Below are 27,557 nucleotides of genomic sequence, written 5' to 3' on the forward strand. Positions count from 1 at the left end.
TCCCAAAGCAAAAAGGGGTGGGTGGGGAAAGTGGCACACCAGCCACACTGTGCATGCATGGGAAGGGGGACCCATGAGTACCCCCAAGGGTCTGAATCGGAGGGCTCTAGGTGATGGGGGCCTGCTACGGGTCCCAAAAGAACGATTCCGGCAGCTTTTTTGAGCCGGACATACCGAATCATGAAGGCTGTCCGAATGGTGCATCGTACTTGCTCGCTCGTAAACAAATTCCATAGAGCTGTATGAAGCGTCCGCCTACGAGTCGTATGGACCGGATTGGGTTGGGAGACGATTTGCTTGACGCGTACGCGATCTTCGCATCGTACTTGGTCGTTCGGACCAGTGTGTACAATTCGGTCGGAAAAAAGGCTATGAATCGAATAAGTAAAAGTCAAATCCGATTTGTAGGCCTTCCGAGTGAGATCGGAATTGACCCCTAAGTCTGTATCTACAAACAACACCTCGGCTACATGATTTTCTTCAAAACACATACCTTGTTTTGTGCGTTGTATACGTTTACAAATTTAACTGGTAAATTCTGTGCTTTTATGCTTTTCAGCCAGAAAGATAAGTTTGTTTTTGTTGTGCTTTTTTCAATGAACTCCATTGTGTTTTTATGATCTGCTTAATTTCGAATGCCTGCCATTGGCCATGTCCATCAGTGGCTGGGTGAAGGGTCTCACCTACAGCCAGGCCAGGTACTGTGCTGAACTTGCGTTAGGGACTGCTCGGAGAGATTGGTGAAAACACCTGGCTTGTGTCCAAGCGCTATGCCATATCTCCTATTTTACAAGCAAATCAAGACGCTAATTTTAATGCTTGGTTTTGTTTGTTCATCGTTTCAGGGGCGGCTCCTCCATTAGGGCAAAGGAGAGTTGCCCCACTGCTTTCTCGCAGTGCGAGAAGCAGAAACATAAAATGTATTTTAAATACCATTTTCTTTTTCTGCTTCTCGCGCTGCGAGAAAGCAGAAGGCAGAGTATGCCTGGTTGGGGGCGGGTGGGAAGGTATGCCTGGTTGGGGGCGTGCGGGTGGGCGAGTCGGGGAGGAGTGGCTTGCCCACTGTTGTGGGACTGACTGTTTGGTTGACCCTCTGTGGCCGACCAAACCAGTCATGCGCACTCTACATTTTCTCTATGTAGGCTGCATGCAACCTTCATGGAGAAAATGGCCTCCCTACAGGCACCCGGTTGAGCTCTGTCCCCCCCAATCACAATACTGCCATTGCAGCGATGTGATTGGCTTAGGGGAGAGTAGGGAGGATGCCTGTTCTTGTTCCTGGAAAGCAACAGGAAAACGCGGGACGCGGTCACAAGCGGAGGCGGCACGGGACCCGGTCAGGTAAGTTTAAAAAAAAAAAATTACCCCCTAGAGCGAACCCTCACGCAACCTCAAACCCGCCACCCACCCGCGAGTCATGTGAGCCACAACTGCATCTTTGTGTTACAGTGCTTTAAACTTGTGATTCAGAAGTCAGTCACTAGTCAGGAACAAAATGGTGTTCAAATACAGCCTAATGGGCAATAAAGGCCGCTGGTGAGCTTGTGAGTCGGTAGTCAGATATTGCTTGAGAGTGATTTTACCTTGTTTTGCGGCACAAACATAAACCTTTGTTTTTTAGTTTAGGTTAAATACATTTGTTAAAGTAAGATAATATAGAAAAATACCATTGCATAAACCATATGGGCAGATGCATAGGGTATAATATACTGCTAAACACCATTGTTAAGGAAGTAGCGGGCATCTTAAGTCACTTGATGCTTTGCCTCTTGTGATTCATGGCCACTCCCCACACTGAAGAATAGTAAATAGAATATACCACTCTCCACATCTGTGTGTGTATATATATATATATATATATATATATATATATATATATATATATATATATATATATATGTGTGGGAGGAGGAGTCGAGAGACTGCTGTAAAGGGAGTGGTCTCTGGAGCCAACGAATTTTCACTTGCCTGTGGGACCGGCACTGATGACGGCCATTCCGGCCAGAAATGCGCCTGCCACAGTGTTTCACAGACTACAGGAGTGCGTGTACATTAAGCCAAATAAATCCTTCATTTTAACCCGGAGCATGTGTCCCGCATCAAGCTGCCTGATAAGGGCTCTAATGAAGGTTTTGGCCGGACCATTAATACCCAGGACCCCTGAGGTGGAATGCAGGAAGTGCCAAGAAATTGGGGGCATTAATTTGAGTCTGTGTCCCATACACCTGTATGCGGGACCTCGTGAACTGCAACATCCACAATGCAGTGCTCTTGGGCGGTGCAGCGCAATTAACTAACTCACCTGTGGGAGGAGGAGTCGAGAGACTGCTGTAAAGGGAGTGGTCTCCGGAGCCCACAAATTTTCACGTGCCTGTCATTTGAGATGTCATCAGTGATGTCAGTGACCATGTCATGAATGATGTAATATGTGACATCATCAGCAGTCGATTGCGGGTGCGCGAAATATAGTCAGTACAACTAACTATATAGGAGCAATTTCAATGGTTTTGTATGAGTGAAATGTCCAGCTAACACGAACACCCCTTAAACTTATAGTTTTTTGAGTGAATTTTAAAGGTTTTTTAAATGCTAATTCCTAACTATATAAGGCCTGAAACTTATGGTTTTTTTAAGTGAATTTCAAAGGTTTTTTAAATGCTAATTTCTAACTATATAAGGTATGAAACCTATGGTTTTTTCAGTGAATTTGCAAGGTTTTGTAAATGCTAATTCCTAACTATATAAGGCCTGAAACCTATGTTTTTTTCAGTGAATTTCAAAGTTTTTTTTAATGCTAATTCTTACCTATATAAGACCTGAAAGCCCACCAGGAATCTCCAGTATGCGCCAGGGGACTGCATTGCAGAGAGGTGTAATGAAGCCACGCCCCTTTTTACACCTCTCTGCAATGCAGCCCCCGTGCATGTTTGAAGAGGGGGAACTAATTCTCCTTGCATACTGGGGGCCCCTGGGGGCCAACTAGCCCACCTGGAACCTCCAGTATGCGTCAGGGGGCTGCATTGCAGAGGTGTAATGAGGCTATGCCCCTTGTTACACCTCTCCGCAACGCAGCCCCCTGGCGCGTTTGCAGAGGGGGAACTAATTCCCCTTGCATACTGGGGGTCCCTGGGGGCCAACTAGCCCACCAGGAGCCTCCAGTATGCGCCAGGGGGCTGCATTGCAGAGAGGTGTAATGAGGCCACACCCATTTTTACACCTCTCTGCAACGCAGCCCCCGTGCATATTTGAAGAGGGGGAACTAATTCCCCTTGCATACTAGGGGTCCCTGGGGGCCAACTAGCCCACCTGGAACCTCCAGTATGCGCCAGGGGGCTGCATTGCACAGAGGTGTAATGAGGCTATGCCCCTTTTTACACCTCTCTGCAACGCAGGCCACTGGTGCGTTTGCAGAGGGGGTACTAATTTCCCTTGCATACTGGGGGTCCCTGGGTCATATCTGCCCAAACGCCGATATTCCGAATGATTGAAAATGACTTTTCTTGAGAAACATTTGGATTTGGATTATCATGTCCTATACTTTGGAATTTTTGAAAGACTGACTTTGAGGATGCTATAAATTACTCAAGTCTGCCTGAATTGTGTGGGTAAAATTGATACCTAGTCACTTTGAATAAGAATGTACTTACCTCTCGTCTAACATTTGGAAGAAATATCTAGTTATATGACAACAGGATACCGACATAACTTGAAGGAAATATGAACGCCCTGAAGAAGTTCTGTTGTTCAGAACGAAACGCGTCGGCTGGCTGCGGTACATAAACTTAAGGAAAATAAAAGCATTTGAATATACACCAAGATTCAGCGCTTCAATAAGGACTCTAAGTGATATGATTTGATTGGACTTATTGTGCAAGTGGTGCTGTGCCAAACCTTGGAATATTCTCCACTACTCTCTACCACTTACTCTCTACTACTCCACTACTCTCTAATACTCACTCTCTACTACTCATTCTCTACTACTCTCTACTACTCTCTCTCTACTACTCTCTCTCTACTGCTCTTTACTACTCACTCTCTACTACTCTCTCTCTACTACTCTCTCTCTACTACTCACTCTTTACTACTCACTCTCTACTACTCTCTACTACTCACTCTCTACTTCTCACTCTCTACTACTCTCTACTACTCTCTCTCTACTACTCACTCTACTACTCACTCTCTACTACTCTCTACTACTCACTCTCTACTACTCTCTCTACTACTCTCTACTACTCACTCTCTACTACTCTCTACTATTCTCTCTCTCTGCTACTCACTCTCTACTACTCACTCTCTACTACTCACTCTCTACTACTCACTCTCTACTACTCTCTACTACTCACCCTTTACTACTCTCTACTACTCACTCTCGACTGCTCTCTACTACTCACTCTACTACTTACTCTCTACTACTCTCTACTACTCACTCTAATATTCACTCTACTACTCTCTACTACTCACTCTCTGCTACTCTCTCTACTGCTCTCTACTACTCTCTACTACTCACTCTCAACTCTCTATTACTCACTTTCTACTCTTTACCTCTCTACCTCTCTACCTCTACCTCTCTACCTCTCTCTACACGCACACATATACACATATACACATATACACATATACACATATATATATATATATATATATATATATATATATATATATATATATATATATATATATATATATATATATATATATGCATATGCATTTATATATATGTATGTGTATATATATATATATATACATACATATATAAACATATATAATCTGCATATCTATATAAATACAAATATAAATGCATGCATACATATACATATATGCATACATAAACACACACAGGTTTGGCGTGCTTAAGCCGTCTTCCACGGCGGGCTCTCGACGGGGAACGCCAACCCCTATAATTCAACACACTCCTGGTTGTAGCACTTCATCAATCGAAAAACCAGAGTCGGAGCCCAAATCAGGTGCGGTGTTGTCAAGTTTATTCGGCAAAGGAAACACCCAACGCGTTTCGTGATCCGCTGATCACTTTCTCACGGGTGGAGTTTACCTGGGTCAACATTCATTTAAAGCAACATACTGCTTTAGGATTTTGCACACGTGATCATAGACATAGAAAAAATAAATAAACAAATTATAGCTATGTCGGCAAAATTAGAAACATTGTTTCAAGTGAAAGTTTGTATCACATCCAGGAATAACGGATACATATAAAGGCATAATAATGTGCAGTTCCCCTGGGTATTACACAGTTCAAGCCTATTTTGCGAACTGAAACCAGGTAATTCCATATACACCAAAGTTGGCCAGCCCCATTATGCAGTACCATGTTACACATTCACATCAGTACTTGTGATGGGTTAGTCAGAGGTCGTGTTGCCCCAGTGGGCAAATTCAGTCCATTACACAACAGCCAGGGTTTTCAATGAGCTCCAAGTGGGTAATAGTTAAGGCCATATTCCTGGAAAAAATGAAAAAAGGGATATAGCTATAGGTGATAGTGATTACATTTGGATCAGTGCATAGTTAAAACCAATTAAAAAACTTTTGAAATTGTTACCAAAGAAGCAGCAGCATTACAGTTTCACATGATTTAGTCACAATCTTTTACGTATGAAGATGGATTGCAAGTTCCTCCCCCAAGTTATGACCTGTCGGTTGCAAGGTGTTGTACATAATGATATATTTAGATTCCAGTTTCCTTAAATCTAACCACTTGTTACCTCCCCTTTCGTTGCTTTCAATGCTGTCCAGAACACAAAATTTCATGACATTTGGGTTTTTGTTGTGTACATCAGAGAAATGCCTCGCTACAGGGTATTGCTGATTTTCATTTCTTATTGCCCTTTGGTGTTCCAAGATTCTGAGTTTAGCCTGTTTCGTAGTGCACCCTATATAAAACTTGTTACAGGGGCATTCAAGGGCATAAACAACATACTCCGTAGTACAAGTTAGGTGTTTTGTAATTTTGTGGGCCTCTCTTTCCGTTGACAATTTTATTGACTTGCGGTTGTTGCTATACTTACAGGCTTTGCATTTATGACAAGGGTAGAAACCTTGGATTGGATTGATTTTCTTTTTGTCTTTTATGAGTGTACTGCTCAATATGTCTTTTATTGATCTCGCCTTTCTAAAGGTCAGTGAAGGATTTTCATGGATCACATCCTTCACATCCTGATCAAGTTTCAGAGTTTCCCAATATTTAGTCAAAGATTTACGTAGTTTCCATGATTGATTGCTATAGGTGGTGATGAAGCGTACCTTCTCATCAACCGTATGTTGCTTAGGGACCAATAAGTCTTCCCTGTCCATGGCATTAACTTTTGTGAGGGCCTGCTGTATTACCTTTTTGCTATATCCTCTCTCAGAGAATCGTTGTGTCATAACATGGCTTTCTTTGGTAAATCCCTCTACCGAGCTGCAATTTCTCTTGGCCCTGATAAGTTCACCCATCGGGATACTACGTATAAGACTTGGGGGATGTCCACTCCCTGCATGTAGCAGGCTATTTCCGGCTGTGGATTTGCGGAATAGAGTACTTGTTAGTTTCCCTCCCTCAACCGCAAGTTTGATGTCAAGGAACTCTAGTTCTTTTTGGCTGATTACACTAGTAAATTTCAAATTCAGTGAATTGGTGTTAAGGATAGTTTCAAATTCGTGTATCTGGTCAAGGGTGCCGTGCCAGACACAGAAAATGTCGTCAATGTACCTCTTCCAGAGGATGACGTGGGCACTGTAGTGGGAGATCTCCTTCACCACTAACTCCTCCCACCAGCCTAGGTATAAACAGGCCAGGCTGGGGGCAAAGCAAGTACCCATCGCCACCCCCTGGGTTTGTCTAAACAATAGTTTATTGAAAATGAAGTAATTGTTACTCATACATTCCCATATCATGTCCAGCAGCATGTTAGTATGTGACAAAAATGAAACTGATCGGTTTCTAAGATAAAATTTGCATGCTTCTACCCCCAATTCCTGAGGAATGCTGGTGTACAGGCTGGTAACATCAAAACTTACCAGCCAGTACTCAGGACTCCATACAAGGTCCTTGATAATACCCAAGAAATCTGAGGAGTCCCTGACATAGGATGGCAGACTGGTTACAAAGGGCTGAAGGAAGTGGTCTATGTATCTGCTAGTGTTCTCGTACAGGCTACCAACCGAAGAGACGATCGGTCTGCCCGGAGGTTCCTGAAGATTTTTATGCACCTTGGGGAGCAAATATAATGCGGGTGTTTTGGGATATTTCACATAGAGGTAAGAAAACTCTTCGTCCTCAATTAGACCCCTTGCTTTCCAATCCCGCAATTTATCCCCATATGTATTTTTTGACATATTGTAGTCCTCTTTATTCGCTCTGGCATAGTTACGTTCATCGGACAATTGTGCCATGCCTTCTTTCAGGTACATATCAATGGGCCAGACCACAACGTTCCCACCTTTGTCGCTATTCTTGATAACCACGTCTGCCCAATTCTCCATTTCCTTTAAGGCAAAATACTGTTTTTTGTTAAGGTTCCAAATCATTTTGGGCTTCACCTTGTCCATATGTCTCATTTCGTGTACCATTCCCTGTTCAAAACTGTCAATGTAGCTATTGGCAATTTGTGGAACAAACACCGATCTTGGTTTGAAACCACTGCCACTACTCATGCTCACCGAATCCTCAGTACTAACTAGATTAAACAAGGCATCATCATGTACATCTTCACAACCTGCCAATAATTGAACTGATTGCAGCAATTCTGCATCATTCACAGTTAGTGTACTGGGTTTCTCAGTCACGCCCTCCTTTCTGATTCGAGATTTATTCGCAAACCATTTTTTAAGTTTTAATTTGCGTGTGAAACAAAAAAGATCAATACGGGCATTGGTAAAATTAAAATTAGACGTAGGACAAAAGGAAAGCCCCCTCGACAGTACCTCAATTTGTACAGGTGTTAGAGTACGGGAAGAAAGATTTACCACGGTCTTGGAGTTTACTTCCGCGCCGCCTTGCCTCGAGTAACCACTCCTACTGGGCTTGAGACCGCGTCGAAGGGTTTGCTGCCTCTTCCGCGTCCTCCTCTGCCTCCTCTTCCACGCCCTTTTGATGGGGTGCCTGTCTGACGTTCCTTGGTCATCAGGGCTACTTCCTTTAAAATTCGGTCTTTTGCTGGAATCACTTCCACTGTGTCTGAGATGTCACTTTCAATTGATTCCGTGTCATCCACCATTACTGATTCCGCCGAAGTTGTCGCACCCTCATTAGGTACCGTTGGCTTTTTTCCGGGCGTGGTATTCTTCTTAGTATTCACTTTCTTTGTGGCATTTCTTATTTCATCATATCGCTTAGCAAAGGTTAGGATTTGGCCTTTGCTATAGTCGACCTCGTCACGATGAAATTTACGCTGTTTCTTCTCTTTAATTTCTTCCTCAATTTTATCAAGGCGCTTGTGCATTTTATCCATTTCCGTGGTGAATTCGCTCTCCGTATATTTGCCTTTTATTTTTGTGATTAGTTCTTCATTCTCCGTGTTAAGTTTGGCACACTCTTTTTCAGCATTCTTTATTAACATCTTTAGCATGTTAACCGAGCAGACGTGATTATTGTCCATCCACTCGCTGATTAACTCGGGGTCAGGGTTTTGGAATGTGGGTATGATAAAGATCCTCAAGCCGCGTGGTATCCTGTCGCATTCAAGATACTTGGTTAAGGCAGCCGCCTCCCACCAGCGCGATTGCTCGCGTTTGAGGTTCTTCCACAACGTGTCCCACAACACTTTCAGTTCATTAACTTGTTTGCCAGGTGGTCTAGTGTCATCCCCCACACTGGGTTCCGTTGATGTGAAAAGTTTCGCTGCTGCTTCAGCTCTCCTACTGTTTCTTGATTCTGCCATATTATTTGACACAACACAACCAGCCGGTCTCGTGTTGTTTACACCGCTCTTTTCCGTCAAGCACTGCTGGGCTGGCTGATCGGACAATCCAGGTATGGGCGGGAACCTTTCCAATGTTCAATTCACAAAAACTCCAATCCAATCTGATCCCAGATATCGGAGTAATCTTGTAGCGAAAATACGTGAAGTTCAAAGGGTTTCGCTGAAATTGTATCACCTTAGGTTCCCGAGTCTCGTACAGCCACAGAGCAGGCGGGCAAAAGCTTATCTTGAAATATAAACACACACAGGTTTGGCGTGCTTAAGCCGTCTTCCACGGCGGGCTCTCGACGGGGAACGCCAACCCCTATAATTCAACACACTCCTGGTTGTAGCACTTCATCAATCGAAAAACCAGAGTCGGAGCCCAAATCAGATGCGGTGTTGTCAAGTTTATTCGGCAAAGGAAACACCCAACGCGTTTCGTGATCCGCTGATCACTTTCTCACGGGTGGAGTTTACCTGGGTCAACATTCATTTAAAGCAACATACTGTTTTAGGATTTTGCACACGTGATCATAGACATAGAAAAAATAAATAAACAAATTATAGCTATGTCGGCAAAATTAGAAACATTGTTTCAAGTGAAAGTTTGTATCACATCCAGGAATAACGGATACATATAAAGGCATAATAATGTGCAGTTCCCCTGGGTATTACACAGTTCAAGCCTATTTTGCGAACTGAAACCAGGTAATTCCATATACACCAAAGTTGGCCAGTCCCATTATGCAGTACCATGTTACACATTCACATCAGTACTTGTGATGGGTTAGTCAGAGGTATATATATATGCATACATATGCATGTTATTTACACGAAAGTTTTAAAAACACTAATAAAAGCAAAGCTAAAAAGCCACCTCATTACAAACAGAATGGCTTTAACTTAAACGAGGGCGAGATCTATTGCATTTTCAATGCTTGTTTACTTTGGTTCCATCAAGAAGGCATTCAGATGTGTCACACATTTGCCATACATTCTGAATGTTAGCACTCTAGTTGCTCATTAGATCACTGTAGTAAAGCTACTGCTCACCAGGGAAGTCTGCTGCTGGTATTCAAAGTGCATGTTTCAGTCTGCATGTCAGAATTTTTTTAATGAAATAGAAGAGGATTTGAGAAGTCACTCAAAATGTGCCCTAATTTTTCTTTCTGAAGCACTAATCATACTTTCTATGGCAAAATGAACCCCCTCATTTTGTTCCTTTTTAAATTAAATGTTTTCAGACTTACCACTTCATTCCAATCAGGATGGCTTCTGGTGTGCCATACTTTTGTCATAAGTAAAACTGTTAGCGCTCTAGTTGTTCTTTAGAACACTCTCGGACATTCTGTCATTGGGTTATACTTGGGCTACATCTGGGTGATATTTGGGCTACATTTGGTCTCTTTTGTCTCTGGTGGCCATCTTGTGAGACTGCATGTCAGAATTTTTTTATGAAATAGAAGAGGATTTGAGAAGTCGCTCAAAATGTGCCCTAATTTTTCTTTCTGCAGCACTAATCATATTTTCTATGGCAAAATATACCCTCTCATTTTGTTACTTTTAAATTAAATGTTTTGAGAGTTACCACTTTATTCCAATCAAGATGGCTTCAGGTGTGCCATACCTTTGTATTAAGTAGGACTGTTAGCGCTCTAGTTGTTCTTTAGAACACTCTGGGAAGCTGCAGTAGAACACAAAGGAATCAACTGACAGTCTCTGTCCTTGTTGGATGTACATGTTTTACTGAGAATGTCAGACTTCATTCTCACATGACTGAGAAAGATAATGTGAATTTACAGGAAATATGCTTTCAGTTTAGCTTTTAGATCCCCTTCCAAACCACTGTGGGAAAAGCATGAGATAATAGTTTTCTTTCAAACATGATTCATGATATCCCAGCAGACGGCTTTTTCACATGGTAAAATCACCTTAGAACACACCACAATTCCTAAAATGAGTATGGTACCATCGACAAATGATTTATAATGTAACTAAAGTCCAAAACCCTCTATTAACTACAATGCTTTTTAATAAGGTGCTATCATGTATATTGGTCCCAAGATGGCTGCCAACACTTCTTGGATGAAGTGCTGACAGCCAATCAGATCTCACGATGAGATGTGTGGTTAGGCTCTGCCCAGATATATATGTGTTTTTGAAGTTAATTTTCATAAAAACCACTGGAGCAATTTTCACCAAACATAGCACAGGCACATCTGCGTACCAGTCCTTACAATTTTGCCAAGTTTGGTGTAATTCCATTCAGCAGTTCGGGCTGTAGACTTTGGGACCCCCCTTTTTTCTCAGCTCCCACTTCACGAATCCCCCTGAAACTTTCAGGGATGGAGCGGAGCGGAGCTGGCCAAAATTTTGGGAAATTACATGCAAATTCCTCAACCGGCGTCAAAGGTATTCCCAATAGAATGTTGCGGATTTCCTATGGTAGCTAATTTCCTAACTATATATACCTACTGGCTTTCGCCAGTAGGTAATATATTCATATACAGGTATAAATAAATATATTAAGATAGACAGACAGACAGACAGACAGACAGACAGATAGACAGACAGACAGACAGACAGACAGACAGACAGACAGACAGACAGACAGACAGACAGACAGACAGACAGACAGACAGACAGACAGACAGATAGATAGATAGATAGATAGATAGATAGATAGATAGATAGATGTGGCATTCTTTTCTGCAAAACGCCCTTCTCCAATTACCACTCCTCATCTGATGTGAGAGATACAGAAAAGCAGCAAGTATTTATTTAATTTCTTTTTTTCTTCATTTTCCTTTTTAGCAAAGTTCAAAGTGCATGTGCGTCATCCAAACACCTATCCATTCATCTTTTTATCCTTCCATCCACCATTGATATCCACCATTTTATCTTTACATTCTGCCATCCAATCAGTCTTTCATCTAACATTTAGTCAGCCGCCTTTCCGTCCATTCATCCATCCACCCATCCATATCCAAGCCTATCCATTCATCTTCAAACCTATCCATCAAGCATATCCATCCTTTCACTTTTCCATCTCCCTTTCATTCATTCATTCATCCTTTCATCCATCCATGCATCCAATATTTCACTCCTTTATCGATTTATCCTTTCACTCAGCCATTCACCCATCGACCCATCCATCCACTCATCCATCCGTTTACCCTTTCACTAATCCATTTACCCTTTCACTCATCCATCCATCCACCCTTTCACTCATTTGTCCATCCTTTCACTCATTAATCAGTCCACCCTTTCATCCAGTCATCCGTCTACCCTCCCTTTTACTGATTCACCCATTCTTTCACTCATCCATTCTTATACTCTCTCGCTCACTCTTTCTTCCATCTATCCATCTATCCCTCTGTTCACTCATCCATCCACACTTTCACTAAGTCATCAACTATCCATTCACCCTTTCTCCCACTCATCCTTCCTCCCTTTCTTTCATCCATTCATACATCTATCCTTTCACTCATTCAGCCATGCATCTATCATCTACCTTTTCACTCACACATCCATCCACCCTTTCCCTCACACATCCATCCATCCATTTGCCCTTTCACTCATCAATCTGTCCACCCCTTCTTCCAACCATCAATCTGTCCACCATTTCATCTAGCCATCCATCTATCCTCCCATTCACTCATTCATCCATCCTTTCAGTCATCCATCTATCCATATTTCACTCAGCAATCCAGTGTTTCAACAATTCATCCATTCATCTATCCATCTACTATCCATTTACCCTATTACTCCATCATCCATTCGCTCACTCACATATCCATCCATTCAATCATTTCTCTCATCCATCAATCCGTTAACACATTCAGCCATTCATTCACACATCCATCCATTCATCCATCCACCCATCCTTCCCCATTTCACTCATTTATCTATACATCCATCCTTTCACTGTTTCATTTATCCATGCATCTATCTATCCATTCCTTCCCTCACCCACCCATCCACCTTTTCACACATCTATCCATCCATCATTTCACTCACTGACCTTCCCACCCTTTTCCGTTAATTATAAGAGCCTTTGTGAAGTAGTGTGGCTCGCTGGTTAGAGGCGGCAGACCCGAGAGCAGAGGACGGCCCGGGACCAGGGTTCGAATCCCGGCGCGGCAGGTTTCTGGACCAGGGTCAGCGGACTCGATAATTCTCTCGCCTCGGTGCCCACTCTGATCAGCGATCACACTCGGCAACTCTGGGCATTAGCTTGCCTCATCTTCACTAACGGCCCCACCAGACCGCCGGGGATGCCTGGTCTCACCCTGGAGATACCCGTTAAGGGACCATCTCTCAGGGAAGCCAGGAAGGGTTTCGCAGCGGTCGAAGCGCCTTGGGACCCTCCGGGTAAGTAGTGCGCTATATAAATGCCTATACATTTACATTTACATTTACATTTGTCTTCCAAATTGCAGTCAGAAGAGGCCAATCACAAACCCTAAAACGGGAAGTTTACGAGCCCCCCAGATGACAATTTCTGCATAAGATTGAAGACTGTGTTCACCAAGTACTAACCTAACCAAATAATTATGCTGGCTTAGCTTTAGAAGACGGAGTATTTGTAAAGTTTTCAGCACAATATGAAGGCTGCAGGCACCTTCAGACCTTGGTTATATTAAGAGAATAGTGATTCTTTGGACAAGTTTTGCATATAGAGTATACTGTTAATTAGATAAGGTTCAATACTCTTTGGTGTACTTCTCATGAGAGTTTCACTGTCTGCAAACAGTGTGGTACAGAGTAAACGATCACGGTAGAGTAAACACTGTTTACAGTACCCACTTTCCTACTCATATCAACTTAATATCTCAATGCAGGTTCGGTGACTGTGAGATGCGTGATACAGATAAAAGCTGTCTGTAATAGGTTATTACATTTAAAAGAGCCATTGAGTATCTTGAGGGACTTGGCTTTCTCTGAACACTTGTATACAAATTGAACACTGTAGGCAACAAGGCTTTCCCATATATCTGCTGTTGATTGTTAATGTGAACGAGGCTATCTATGAAGTGTATGGTGTATACACCCAAGGGAGTTGTATCAATGATGGAATTAATGATGCTACATATTATTCTAAGCTATTTTGTAATTACTTTCAGGCCTCAAATGCCATACTAATTTACAAGTAATGTGTGCAAAAGAAGCTTGGCTGATATCATAAGTGATGCCATCAAGGATGTCATTTGAGATGTCATCAGTTATGTCATAAATGATGTCATAGAGCATGTCTTTAGTGATGTAATATGTGAGGTCATAAGCAGTGCATGGCAGGGGTGCAAGTTATAGTTAGATCTACTAACTATAACTAGTGAATTTCTGTGTTGTTTTTTTACTTTAAAATGTTCATGCTGCCACTAACATATTTACCTAACGATAACGTTACTTTAACCTTTGGCTTTTTCAGTGAATATCTATTTTTGTTTTTTTTTTAACAAAAACAGATCTTTTTTATCACACCTACGTTACTTTAACCTTTGTTTTTTTCAGTGAATATTTAGTTTTTTTACATTAATTAATATTTTATTACTATACGTAATGCCAACCCACAGAATCCCCAGTAGGCAGCCAACCCAATGCTGCACATGACCTTTGCAGTGCAGAGCATAAGGTTGATGTTCAGGCCCCTGAGACTCCATCCAGCGGTCAAATGCAAGCCTTATTAGGCCCTAGGGATCCCTGTTATTTTTAAGAGGAGGGTGCCTGCTGCTTCATCCCAAGGCCATTTTCAGCCCTGTAGCTCAATGTATTTTTAAGGGGGGGGCATTCCGGCCCCCTCCCAAACCTTCAAAAGGCCCTGGTGACCCCCTCCCCAGTGCTGTTTTGTTTTTAGAGGTGGCAGTCTCACGGTTCTTTTCCCGAAGCCTATTGTAGGCCCAGGGACCCCTTCCACTGGGGTTTATCTTTCATATAGGCAGATACCCTGGTGCCCATGCAGGGCACCCACCATGCACCTTGCGGGGCTGCCGAGGGAGTTTCAGGGCACCAGCAGCCCCAGCTGTCTCCCCGCATGATGTGGGAGCTGGTAGTTCTCCTGCCTGCAGGGAGCAGCTATTTAAACTGCTCCTTCCGGACAGGGGCAATACCATGATCTATTTCCATGCACACATCAGTGCTGGCAGTGAAACCGATCAAAGTATGCTCTCAGCGGTGGGAACATTTTTAAAACTTCCACAGCCTGGGAGCCAAATTTGTGCTGCTTCCATTTGGCAGGCTTTTGGCATGAGCTTCCCTGTACAACTTCCCTGCACAACACAAATTTTCCTGCCCGCACTGGTATGGGCAGGGAAACTGCTATTTGCCAGGGAGAGTTCCTCTGGACCTAGTATGCAAGCCCGCCCCAGGAAATGGGGTCAACTGAGTCATTAATGCCTCTAGGAGGGAGGTGGCTGTGTGTACCCCCTCTCTTTTACTGACATTTAGAGCCCCCCAGGATGGGCCCTTGGGCCTTTTAGAGGCCCAGCTCCCTTTAACAAATTCAGTGAGCCCAAGAGGATGGGGTCTTGGGGCCAAAAACAGCCTGGGTAGGGGGGTCATTGACTTCACTCCTCTTAAAAAAAACATTGTGCCCTATGGCGGTGGGGTCTTAGGGGCCGAAAAAGGCCTTCAGAAAGGGGTTGTGTACCCCCTTCCCTTAAAAGTAACTATGGACTCCTGGTAATGGAGTCCCTGGACCACAACGACCTGGTTAGGGAAGCTGTGTACCTCCTCCCTACATAAAATACTTCAGGCCCCAGGGGATGGGGTCCCAAGGCCGCAAATGGCCTGAGCATGGGGTCACGTATGCCACTCCACAATAGAAATAAGAATGACGTCATCACCAAAAAAAGAAGCTCAGGAGCACGCACTTTGAAAAAAAATAATTTCAACGGATTATGGATCCTCTGAATTTGCAGCAAATCGTTTTTAAAAAGAAACTTAATTGTTTTTAAAAAGTAACTTTTTGGCCCTCAGTCTGGGGCCCTCTGGGACCTTACCAGCAGGCCTAGGGGGTCAGGTATCCGTAACCTGCCCCCATATGCCTTTTTATCATAATGTTTAAGGACTCAGGACACTGATGCAACCACTCATTAGCTTTTGTAGAATGCAAATGCCTGGATCCTCCTCTTTTCCTGCTCTGGTAAGCTCATCCTGAAAAGGTGTCAACCAGTGTTATGGGTGTGAGCTCCAATCTAAAGCTAAATACCCTGCATTTTCACCCCGACAATATCCATAAACCCCCCACCCAAATCGGCACTGTTCCCCCTACCCTCGTACTCTATACAAATATTAGACAACATTTCAACAGACATGAAAGGCTTCATCAAGTTTATACTGTTGAACGGTTAGTAGAAAACACTTAAAAGGCCCTGAAAAAGGTATGAGTATCACTTTAAACTCTCCCTAAATATCCTTAGTCCTTATGTACGGTATTAATGTGGAAGACTGGTCCTGCCTTAGACCCTTTTTGTCTATATAGTCCCTTAGTTTATGTTGTCTAAACTTGCAGATCCTTTATAGATTTGTAGGAACTACACCTAGTCATGTCACCCAGGATACAGGCTGAAAGCACCAAATGGTTGAGACAAGACAATGCCTACTTTCAAAATAAAAGTGGCATTTTCAGACTTGTGACTTAAGATCCAACTTTACGATAAAGGGGGCGTTAAATTACAGTTCTTTAGATGCTAAACTCGCTATTCATATCTGCTCTTTATTGAAAGTTAGCACTTATTAAATGTAATATGGTAACCCAATGTTATCTTATGGGAGAAGTAGGCTTTGCAGTAATTGCGCTGCATCCTGCCGTATAACCCGTCTAGGGCCTTCCCTAGGTTTGAGAAATGTATTAGAAAGGAAAGCTAAAACCTAGCAGGAGGTTTATTTTGCCAGGTTGAAATGGCAGTAAAACTGCACACAAGCTGCAATGGCTGGCATGAGACACGTTTTGAAGGACTACTTAAGTGGTTGGCACAATATGTGCTGGAGGCCTACTAATAGAATCTAATTTACAGTTGTAGTACCACTTCACTAGGGACTTACATGCAAATTAAAAATGCCATTCAGGAGTTAACCAATGTAACCATGTTTTGAGGAGAGGGCACACATACTTTAGCACTGGTTAGCAGCTGTGAAAGTGTACAGAAGCCTAAGGCCAAATAAATGAGATCACCAAAAATGGAGGAGTAAGGCAAAACGTTTTGGGGAAGACCACCCTAAGGCTGACAGGTGTAACAGGGAGGAACCTTGATCTTCTGAGGATAGGTAAGTTAGGAGTGTTTCTTCCATCTCTTCTAAGAAGAGTCACAAGGATAATGGGGGCAACCTTTGTGTTGGGAGTTTTCAGTCACGGAATCTCCTGCAGAGGTTTAAATAAAACGTGACAAACAATCTAGCAATCTTTAGATGCTGCACAAATGAAGCCTTCACTTAAGCACCTGCCAGATTTTTCATCTGTGCTTTTACTATCCTCACTGCTGCCAAAGTTAACTACAGAGTCTAAATTAAAGTCCACATCACACTAGAAAGTGATATTGAAGGAAAACAAATTAAGGTGCAGCAGAATATGCAGAATTAGTCTTGATGGTGAGGGGCATGTAACCTTTATGAACACTACCTGTAAGGGTTTGATCAGTAGTGTATGTTGTTTTGAAGATTGGAGGTTTGAGGAGAAGAGTTTCAGTGAGGGCTCCATCCTCACCAATCGCCATTGTGGGTTAGTAGGTCCCTACGTTGAAGCAACCCATCTTGTCTAGGTGAGAGATCAGTGACATGAATGCAAATGTGAGGTGCAGAAAGGGGCTTTCTTTGGACAGATGCAAACCAGTTTTGCCAGCCACACCTTGGTGGTTTAATCTGATTTAGAGTAATGAAAGCCAACACACAGTAATAAGGTAAAATAAGAGTTCAGGTGTGCATGTGTATGAGTTCAGGCGTGCAAGTGTGCGTGCAGACCTGAACATGTGTATTTGTGGGGGCATGTGAGGATAATGGTTTCATGTATCAACCCTAAGCATAATGTTGGTTCTGGCATAATGGTAGATATTGTTGGAATATTATGAGAGTTTATGATGACAATAACTACCATTGGTATAATGCTGACTTGGAATAATGGTAGTAATTCATAGCATCCATGACATGGTGGTGCTCCCTGCTTCTTTAATTCTAGGCCCGCATACTATGTTAATTTGTGCCATATTTTTGTCTGCTGCTCTCATAATGCTGGCACTGGTATAATGATGGTTCTTCTTGCCCTATTATAGACATCTAAAGACTGCTCACACCCACCACTGGCATAATTCAAGTCATGGCACAATGCTGGTAATTTTTGACGTATATCAGCATCCATGACTTGATTGAGCCAACCCTTAAATTAATGGTGTAATAATGGTCGCACTTCTTGCCCCATTTGGGGCAGTTTTTGGCATGTTATGTTAGAATGTTCTGTAAATCACAACTTTTAGTACCAATACGGTCAATTGGTGCTGACATGTGATAAGTAGCCAATTAACCAGCAATTGATGTAGAAAACTGGTAGACCAGTATACACTTGATGGATTGTGTGTGTTTTAAAATACATTCATACCACAGAAAGTATTTTGTGATTTCTGAGAACTGAGGGAAGAACATTACTTAGGTTCTCTATAAGGACTGGAAAGTCATTACCATCCGAACTAGCTCTCCTTAAGCTTGAAATCTGAAGCTTGCATTGGTTTTGGGAGTGCAAATCCGAGGCTTTGAATAGATGCTTTAGAAAAACTTCTCTACACCACAGAGCATTTTGAACCAGACAGGTGTCCGGAACTGAATATGCTCTCTCTGAGCGAATGCAAGTTCTTCCTAGCAACAAACACATGATCCTGCCATTTGAGACCGCAGATCAAATAGACTGTAGCAGTTTGTTGTCTCTGCAGCTTATGAAACAGCAAATTGCCAATTCGTAAGTAGGCACTATTTGAAAAGTTGAGGCGAAAAATCACTACTGCTACAATCCCTTGTGTACTTTTTGTTTAGGAAAGTTCAATGGGGCTTTGGGGGGGGGCGGCCGACCAGCGGGAGGCCTGCCCCTCCCGGGGGAATTTGGGGCCGGGGAAGGGGGGGGAGTAGTGCCAGCACCGTCCGTGGGCTGGTTTTGGCGGGTTGGTGCTTTGGGCTGGGGGCGGGGCAAGTTTGGGCGGCTTTTGGGCTGGTGCCCCATGAAAACCGGCCATGTCATTGTGCAGGCCACCATTTCGGCTGAGTGCCCCAGCTGCCAGGCGGGGGTGGCGGACAAATTTATTTTGGGCCCCTGGTGCGGTGGTTGTCGGCGGGGGGGGGGGGTGATCGGTGGAGCTATGAGTCCAGGGGGTGATCGGTGGAGCTATGAGTCCATTTCGTCTGGGTGCCGGCGCGCATCGAGGCACAGCACAGCTCGGATGAGGTGGGCCGCGCGGACTGGTGCGGCCCGACATGGCGGTAGGGCCGCTGCGGCACGCCGCTGGCAACGCGGCGGCGGCCGGTGTAGCGGTAGCGTCGCCGAGTGCGTGACGTAGGTAGGTGGTGGTGGCAGTGCTGGGCCTGGGGGGGGAGGGCGGCGTAGTAGGGCCGCGGCAGGGAGGCGGGGCAGGGGGGTGGGGGGGCAAACATGTGGCGGCAGAGGCGGCGGACCTTCCTAGACATGGCTGGTGGGGGGGCGCTCGGACGGGGGTGGGTGGGTGTCGGAAGATGCGTATGGTGTGGGGGCCGGGGTAGGGAACTTGCCGGTGCTGGAGGAGGCGGGGCGGAAGGGGGGGAGGTGAGCTGGATGGGGCCTGGTGGGGGTGGCGCCAAGGGGGGGGCGGAGGGCGAGGGCCTGGGGGAGAGGGTGGGGCGGGGGGGAGCGTTTTGGCTGCGAGGGTGCGAACTGGGGGTAGGCCGGTTTGAGGAGGGAGGGAGGTGGGGGGTGGCTGGCCGGCTTGGGGGGAGGGGGGCATCTGGTCGGGGGAGGCGGTGTCCAAGGGGGTGTGGAGGGGGGGCGCGTGCTGGGTAGAGGGGGGGGGTTTGTTGTCCCGGCATGCTGGACCCATCTCTGGTGCTGGATTGGGACGCAGAAGTAAGCGCTCGGGGAGCAGCATGCGGCTCCACGCGGCCGAGAGGATGGGCCGGCTCTGCCTGGTGCGGGCGGTCGCGCTCCCATGAGGGACCAGTCTTGGGGGCGCGACGAGAAGGGGGCAGTGCGCCCCCGCTTTCCCCACCTGAAGGGTCGGTACGGCCGCCAGGGCTTGGGGACATGGAGTATCGACTTCTTTATTACATCTGCTTATGGACTTAGTTATTGCATGTGTTGGCGCAACCTTGGAACAAGGCTTCCCTTGACACTCCCACCCGAAGGGTCGGTACGGCCGCCGGGGCTGGGGGACGTGGAATATGGACTGATTTACTGCATGGTATTATGGACTGATGTATGGCATTGTGTTGGGGCAAACTTTAAACAAGGCGGTGTGAGCTGCCCCTGCCACCCCCCCCGAAGGGTTGGTACGCCCGCCGGGGCTGGGGGAAGTGGTACATGGACTGATTTCTGTATGGACTGATTTACTGCATTGTATTATGGAGTTATTTATGGATGGTGCTGGCGCAAACTTTGAGCAAGGCGGTGTGCGCTGCCCCTGCCACCCCCACCCGAAGGGTCGGTACGGCCGCCGGGGCTGGGGGGTATTGTGGACTTCAAGATGGCAATTGATTCTGGCCTTAGTTGTGCATGGTGATGGCGCACACTTGACCAAGGCTGTTGGAGCTTTCTGGATGAGAATGGAGTGGCTCCGGGGGGTAGTAAGGGAATGTTGGCATGGAGTTGGCATAGTGTACATTCTAGGATAGGAGGTGTATAGCAATGCTAGCGAAAGAGATGGCTCACTGACAGTTCACATGTGCGGGGAGTGATTTAATTAGGCGGAGTTGGAAGCGGGGCGAACAACTTGCAGGAGGTGGTGTACGGGGGGGAGTAGCATGGTGGTGCTGACAGTGAGGTATCGTTCTTTTAGGAGGCGGGGTATAGATAGGGGAGTCCAACATGCGGGAGGGAGTGATACGGGGGTAGCACAGAGGGGATGAGGGAGGCACTGTTTTCCGGTCATGAGGCGGGGGCGAGCGCGCGCGGACAAGCTAGTTGAGTGGCGTGTTCCGGGGGGGCAGGGTTAAGGCGTATGGTGTGATGGCTTTTCTTTCCTTGAGGGTAGGTGGTACGTGTGGGCAAACATTGGGCGGGAGACTGCAGTCGGTGTGTGCAAGGGAGGGGTGGGTGGATGCAGGGGGGACAATTTTACAATAAAAGCGCAGTTTTACTACCTCCACTATATCTAAGCACATTATACAAAATGAGTGTTCTTCGTTGTGCATCAGGTTCGCACTTTATGAAACTTTATAAATACATAAATAAGTAAAGATGGATCACACTCTTGCCCAGACATGGTTTGTGCAATTTCACAGGCGGAAAGGTTCAGAGTTCTGTATCTCGCTACTTTGCAATTGTTGTGAAGAAGCTGCCAGCTTTGCTAACCATGAAGTGGAAAAAAGTGTAGAGAAGCATTAGCAAATTCAACGGGTCTGGCCTTTGGCAAGCTGGTGAGAGGAAAAAAGACAACATGCCGCCAGCTAAACATGGTCACCAAATAGCTGCAATGAAAAAGTTGGGTTTTAAAAAGCAATTAACCATTACATCTAATTTAATAGAAGTATATGTGTGCTCCATTGGAGGAAGGTGTACTTAGAACAGGTGTAGGAACCTTTTGGTTTTAACAAACAACTAACAAAAAACCTGTTACTGGTGTCAAGAAAAGATAGTATTTCTTTGAATTATCGCTCCCTGTAAGCACAGTTTAAATGCTCAAAGATTACAATAATAAACAAGCGATGTTAAAGGCCCTGAATTTTTTTGGTCCTGGTGCTGCAGTACCAGCTGCACCATCAAATCATAAACCTATTGCCTGCTGGCGGAATGTACATGTGACTGTCTTGTTTAGTAGTAATATTTTGCAATAATCTGGGTTTTGCGGGGTCCCTAGAGCTTTTGGCCCAGTGCCACAGCAACTGCTGCACCATTCAAATCAAGTTGCTTTTAACTGCAAGATAACTACAATGTTGACTTCCTGTGTAGTAGTAAAATATAGCAATGTTTGGTGTTTAGAGGTCTGCTTGGAGCTTTTGGTCCTGGTGTCACTGCACCTGCTGCACCATTGAAATCATGACCCTGCAGTCTGAAAGGTAATAATCTGAGTTTAGTGGGATCCCTAAAGGTTTGGCCCTGGTGCCCCTGCACCTGCTGCACCATTCAAAACAAGTCAATTTTAACAGCAGAGTAACTGCAATTGTGACTGTCTGTTTAGTACTCAAATATAGCAATATTATGTGTGTAAATGAGTTCTGACAACTTTTGGGGCCCGGTGCTGCTGAACCTTCTGCACCATTCAAATCATGACCCTGTTGTCTGCAAGGTAACTGCACTTGTAGCTGCCTGTTGTGTAGTGCATATCTAGCATAGCTCTGATATACTAACTTTAATTTTAATGTGCAATGTTTATTACAACATTTAGAATTTGTTCATAATGACCAAATAGATTAAGGTGGGGAAAAAATTGATCCAATAGTGCCTACGAAGTGCAAAGAAAAGTACTGAGGCATGAACAGAAACTGTCACAAACGTTCTAAGGCTAAAGCATCTGCTTTACTCAACAAATTATTAAAAGCGAGCATTCCAGAATGCTGTTAGAAGCTGTCTGCCTTTTCGGTGGAAAGGGATCTTCTGTTATCAGTGAACGAGGCTTAAACGGTGTGAACAGCTTTAGTAGAAGCATTGTGAATGAGGGCAGTCAGGGGGAGTTAACAAAAAAGCGTAAGGAAACAGTACTTTGGCATTGGGAACTTATAAGAGACCCCTTTTAAGATATATTAAATACAAGGGATTCACTAGCACAGTGCAAATGCGGTGCAGGCGAAACCTAAAAAGCGGTTGAAGGTTCTGGAAGGAAGGTCCCTAAGGAGTTGAGAAGTAGCCCTGAAATTACAAGCAACTCACAGATCAGCTGTGACAAATCCTTTTTTAGCATATACAGGAATTGTAATGTTACAGACTCAATGGAGCGCACCGTTGCATTACTAATATTAACGTTTCCATTCGCCGCGGGCCGGACATGTGACTGTCTTTGCCCCAGCGTTACCTGCCTTTCAGACGGAATGGGCGTTCTTAGAATCTGGCCTTTCTTGCTGGGCGACCCGCTTTCAGGCGCGGCGGGGTGGCGAGCAGTGCTTGTTGGCGGTGGGGCTTTTCATGACGGACAGGCTCTGACACGGTGACACCTGATCTGGATGACTTCTTTTTGGTAGGACGGCCGGGTTCGACGGACTGCCAGTGGCAGCTGGTCGGTTGCGGGCCTCGTGGCTTGCCGGGGTGCCCCTGGCACCAGAGAAGACGTACGGTCCCAGACTGTGCTGTCCTGGCTGGGTGTTGAGCTCAACTCCGGGACAGGGAACCATGCCCGCCGGAGGCAGGGGGCGGCAGGGTTGGCGACAGGCTGCACAGGAAATGTCGATTTAGGGTGCGCGGTGTGCGACGTTCAGTGATTTTGTAGTGGGTTTTCCTGGCGGACAGGCTCTGGCGTTGGCGCACTATCTGGTGACTTTTACTGGTGGGACGGCCGGGTTCCGACGGACTGCCAGCGTAGCTGGACGGTTTTGCGGGCCTCGAGGTTTACCTGGGTGGTGTTCAGGGCGCCAGAGAGGAGGCACGGTCCCAGTTTGGTGCTGTCAATCGTTGGTACAGAGCTCGACTCCGTGGCCATGGAAGCACGCCTGCCGGAGCTATGACCGGACAGGGGAGGACTTGCGGTGGTAGGGGGTTGACGGGGTGACGATTCGTCGGTGGGAGACTGGGGGACGTAGCGTTTGGCAGTGGGGGCAGGTTGTCTCGTGGTCAGGGGCAGGGAGAAGAGGCGGACGCTGGCACGAGTTATTACCGGCTTGGTCCGAAGGGGTATGGGGGGGTGTGTGCCGGCCTTTGCCGTGCCTAACATAAATAAATAAATAAATACATACATGAAGAAGGAAAATACGGGGTGAGGGCCTGGGTGGGGAGTCGACGCTGGGGGCGGGGGGCTTGTCAACTGTCGGATTTTAGGTTGAGGGCGTGGGGGTAGGGAGGTTGGAAGGCCATGAACTCGCCACTCTTAACTCCCTGAATACTATAGGCGGGGGAGTTATTAAATTAACTATACAAACCAGGGTCATGCCAAGGGTATGGCTCGAATCTTAGAGGGGTAGGACGGTGTTGACAGGATGGGGCACCCGGAGATTGGGTATGGGGCAGTGTCTTTTTGGGGATGCACCTGCCGCACGGAGCGGATATGATGTGGTACACTTGCTGGAGGCTCTGGAGCAAGGCGTTGGTGGGCACGGGTGCCAGAAGGTGTAGGAGTCCTAGGGGGGGGTCGAGGGCCGTTAGCACGTCCCTCGAGTGGCGTTTTTTTCCTAAGATAGGTGGGAAGTGTAGGAGATCTGTTTGGATTATCGGGGGGTAGGTCAAGCACAATAAAGTGTGTAGCCAGGTGGAGAGGCAAATTGACGTTTTGCTAATTGTTTACTGTTGCGGATTGGGGGAACCAGTTTAGGGGAGGGGGTGGGGGGGTGTCAGGAAATTGCATATTTAGTGAGGCCTAGTTTTGTGCGGCGCAGGCCAAGGAATTCATTGTGTAGGATGCACCTGCTTCCAATAAAGCGGCCTTTATCACACTTAATTGGAGTCTCTGGTCGGTGTTTTGCCTCCCCCCATTCCCCAATGGGCCCCAATGGGGCTTTGGGGGGGGCGGCCGACCAGCGGGAGGCCTGCCCCGCCCGGGGGTATTTGGGGCCGGGGAAGGGGGGGGTAGTGCCAGCACCGTCCGTGGGCTGGTTTTGGCGGGTTGGTGCTTTGGGCTGGGGGCGGGGCAAGTTTGGGCGGCTTTTGGGCTGGTGCCCCATGAAAACCGGCCATGTCATTGTGCAGGCCACCATTTCGCCTGGGTGCCCCAGCTGCCGGGCGGGGGGTGGCGGACAAATTTATTTTCCCTCCCTCCCTCCCTGGTTTTTTCTGACAGTAAAAGGGGGGAGGCCCAAGGGCGAGGTGATCCCCCTTTTTTCGGGGTGGTTTGGGTTGGTTGTTGGGGGTTTTCGGGGTAGCATTGGGAAGGTTTATTGGAGGCCGGTGCAATGGGGTTTGTTGATGGTTGTGGGGTCGTCGTGTCGCTGGAGCAGGTGTGGTTGTGATTTCTGCCTCTGGGGGCGTTTTTTTCCTAAGATAGGTGGGAAGTGTAGGAGATCTGTTTGGATTATCGGGGGTAGGTCAAGCACAATAAAGTGTGTAGCCAGGTGGAGAGGCAAATTGACGTTTTGCTAATTGTTTACTGTTGCGGATTAGGGGAACCAGTTTAGGGGAGGGGGTGGGGGGTGTGTCAGGAAATTGCATATTTAGTGAGGCCTAGTTTTGTGCGGCCAAGGAATTCATTGTGTAGGATGCACCTGCTTCCAATAAAGCGGCCTTTATCACACTTAATTGGAGTCTCTGGTCTGTGTTTTACCTTCCCCCCCCCCCCCCCCCCCCCCCATTCCCCAATGGGCCCCAAAAGCATTACGGTATTCTCAACTATGTAGAGGGGGTGGAATTCAGACCTTATTATAGTGGGATATTATACTTTCATTGAAAGCCTATAGTCGTATTATCATTCTTATGTTCTTTATATTAGTGGAGGGATTTGAAGCTAGTCCTAGTGCAGCCTGTTATATTTCCTTCAGCACACCATCCAGAAGAGTGCCCATTACTCGGATTTCCTTTCTACTGGCATATATGTTTAGGTGGTTTGTGCTCATATGTGTATAGATTTCAAGTAAATAGGAACTAGATGTCTGCATCTTTTCCCAACCTGCAGGCAAGAGTTATTGATTTCTCATGAATCATAAACGTAACAGTAGTAAAAAATGATCGGGACTTTAACAACAATATTAATAAGTTGAAGAAAATTGGTGAAAGCCTGTCATTTAAGGTATACCACAGTTGGATGACCCCTAAAGCACAAATGGCCCCTGTATAATGTTTATATTCCTTTGGATGTAATGGGCCTCCGTGGAATGATGATGTCCATCTTTTGCTCAATATTTTGAGCAGGCGTAGAGGTGGTAATTCGTGGCATTTTGAGAACATCCATGGCATGATGATGCCTATCACTGGCATAAAACTGATGATGGCTTTTTTGAGGCATTTCGTAGTGAAATGTGGAAAAAAAAATTCAAGAATTAATTTTTCTAAAATCAAAAACTTGCAATAAATAACAAATTGAAAAACGGATAAGCTAACATTTGGGAACCAAATGATTCAATTTTCTGCATGAATCATTAGCTTGTAGGATTACTGTAACCTATTTACAGTGCACACCTGGAATGTTTCCATAGCCTTAGACATAGCACTGCTGTATGAACCTGTAAACTATGTCTATGTTTGCTGTCTACAGTCTTAGATTCTGTGTACTTTTTCATGCTCTGCCTTCTCAAGAAGAGTTGCATTAATTCATCTGACCGAAATATATTTGTGAGGAGCAGTATGAAAATAATAAAGGTAGTGAAATGTAGACGCAATGAAAAATGATATGAGTAACGAATAGGGTGAGTAAAATTTGATTTTCTGGACTGATTATATCACTTACTGTCTTTTACTTACTATAGATTTTGTAGGGAAATTGAGCTAAACAATACATCAATTTGCCACAATGTGTGTAACATTTTCTTGGACCGATTGAAGGTCCATTGCCCCTGAGAATGACCAGGCTTCCTTGGCACGCCATGAAAGTACTGGAATGTTTCATGAATAACCCTTGAGAAACTATAGCTTGTTAGTAAATGTATCAGAAACTTGAGCAGTAAATGATTTGGCCCCATGTTTTCAAAGGTCTAAACCCTCTGGAAGTCTGCTTTGCCCTCCTCACAACTTCAGTGCAGTTCAGGGTCGATATTTACACTTTCCCACTTTCAAAGATCACCAGTCACCACTGCTTAAAGGGAGAAGGCAACGGGAGTACACAGAAAGCCAGGAAAAGACACCTGCTCCTAGGGTGTGATCCCAACTGTAGTATGTGAATATGATATGGCAATATTTATATTTTTTTTAACACATTACAGAACAGCACCAGGTCTCTGGTGATGCGCAGCCATCTCCGAGCTATTCTGACCCTTGGAAAAATGAGGAACATTCATGCATACTAAGTTAATTCATTTAAAAGTTTGAACCATTAGTACGTTTCCGGCCCATGCCTATGGACCTTATTTAGAGTTTGTTGGACGCGTAATTATGTCACAAACATGACGGCTCGCCTGGTCTCCCTAATTACAAGTGCATTATATCCAATGGCGCTGATAATGAGGTGCACAGGCTATCCGTCGCGTTTATTGCAGAGTAACCCTCCGCAAAACTTTAAATCTGGCCCTATGTCATCACAAACCTTCTTAATTCACGCTTTAGTTCCTGCATATATATTTTTATTTAGAAATCATATGTGCAATCTAAAAATCAGCAAATAGACAACAGGATGTCATAATTTTTTATCGCCAGATACCACAGAGGCAGCAGCAGCATGTCACCTTGTAGGCTCAAGTTCCACAGCTCAGGATTCAGCTGAA

General features: G+C 45.3%; 2 protein-coding genes across 2 annotated transcripts in view; one reads left to right on the plus strand and one right to left on the minus strand.

Moving 5' to 3' along the window:
- The window catches only part of LOC147707467 (collagen alpha-1(XIX) chain-like), a 1,668,057-nt gene that overhangs the window by 1,073,343 nt on the left and 567,157 nt on the right, over positions 1-27,557 (plus strand). The gene's annotated exons all lie outside the window — the stretch shown is intronic.
- LOC147707468 (uncharacterized) lies at positions 7,980-8,879 on the minus strand. Its single transcript, XM_086925094.1, has one exon. It carries the CDS (start codon positions 8,877-8,879, stop codon positions 7,980-7,982), a length of 900 nt encoding a protein of 299 aa, XP_086781220.1.

The sequence above is a fragment of the Lissotriton vulgaris genome, chromosome 6 (assembly GCF_964263255.1).
Source record: "Lissotriton vulgaris chromosome 6, aLisVul1.2, whole genome shotgun sequence".
NCBI lineage: Eukaryota > Metazoa > Chordata > Amphibia > Caudata > Salamandridae > Lissotriton > Lissotriton vulgaris.

Excerpts from the sequence above, each read along its gene's own strand:
- LOC147707468 (XM_086925094.1), bottom strand. The coding sequence starts at position 8,879 with ATGGCAGAATCAAGAAACAGTAGGAGAGCTGAAGCAGCAGCGAAACTT.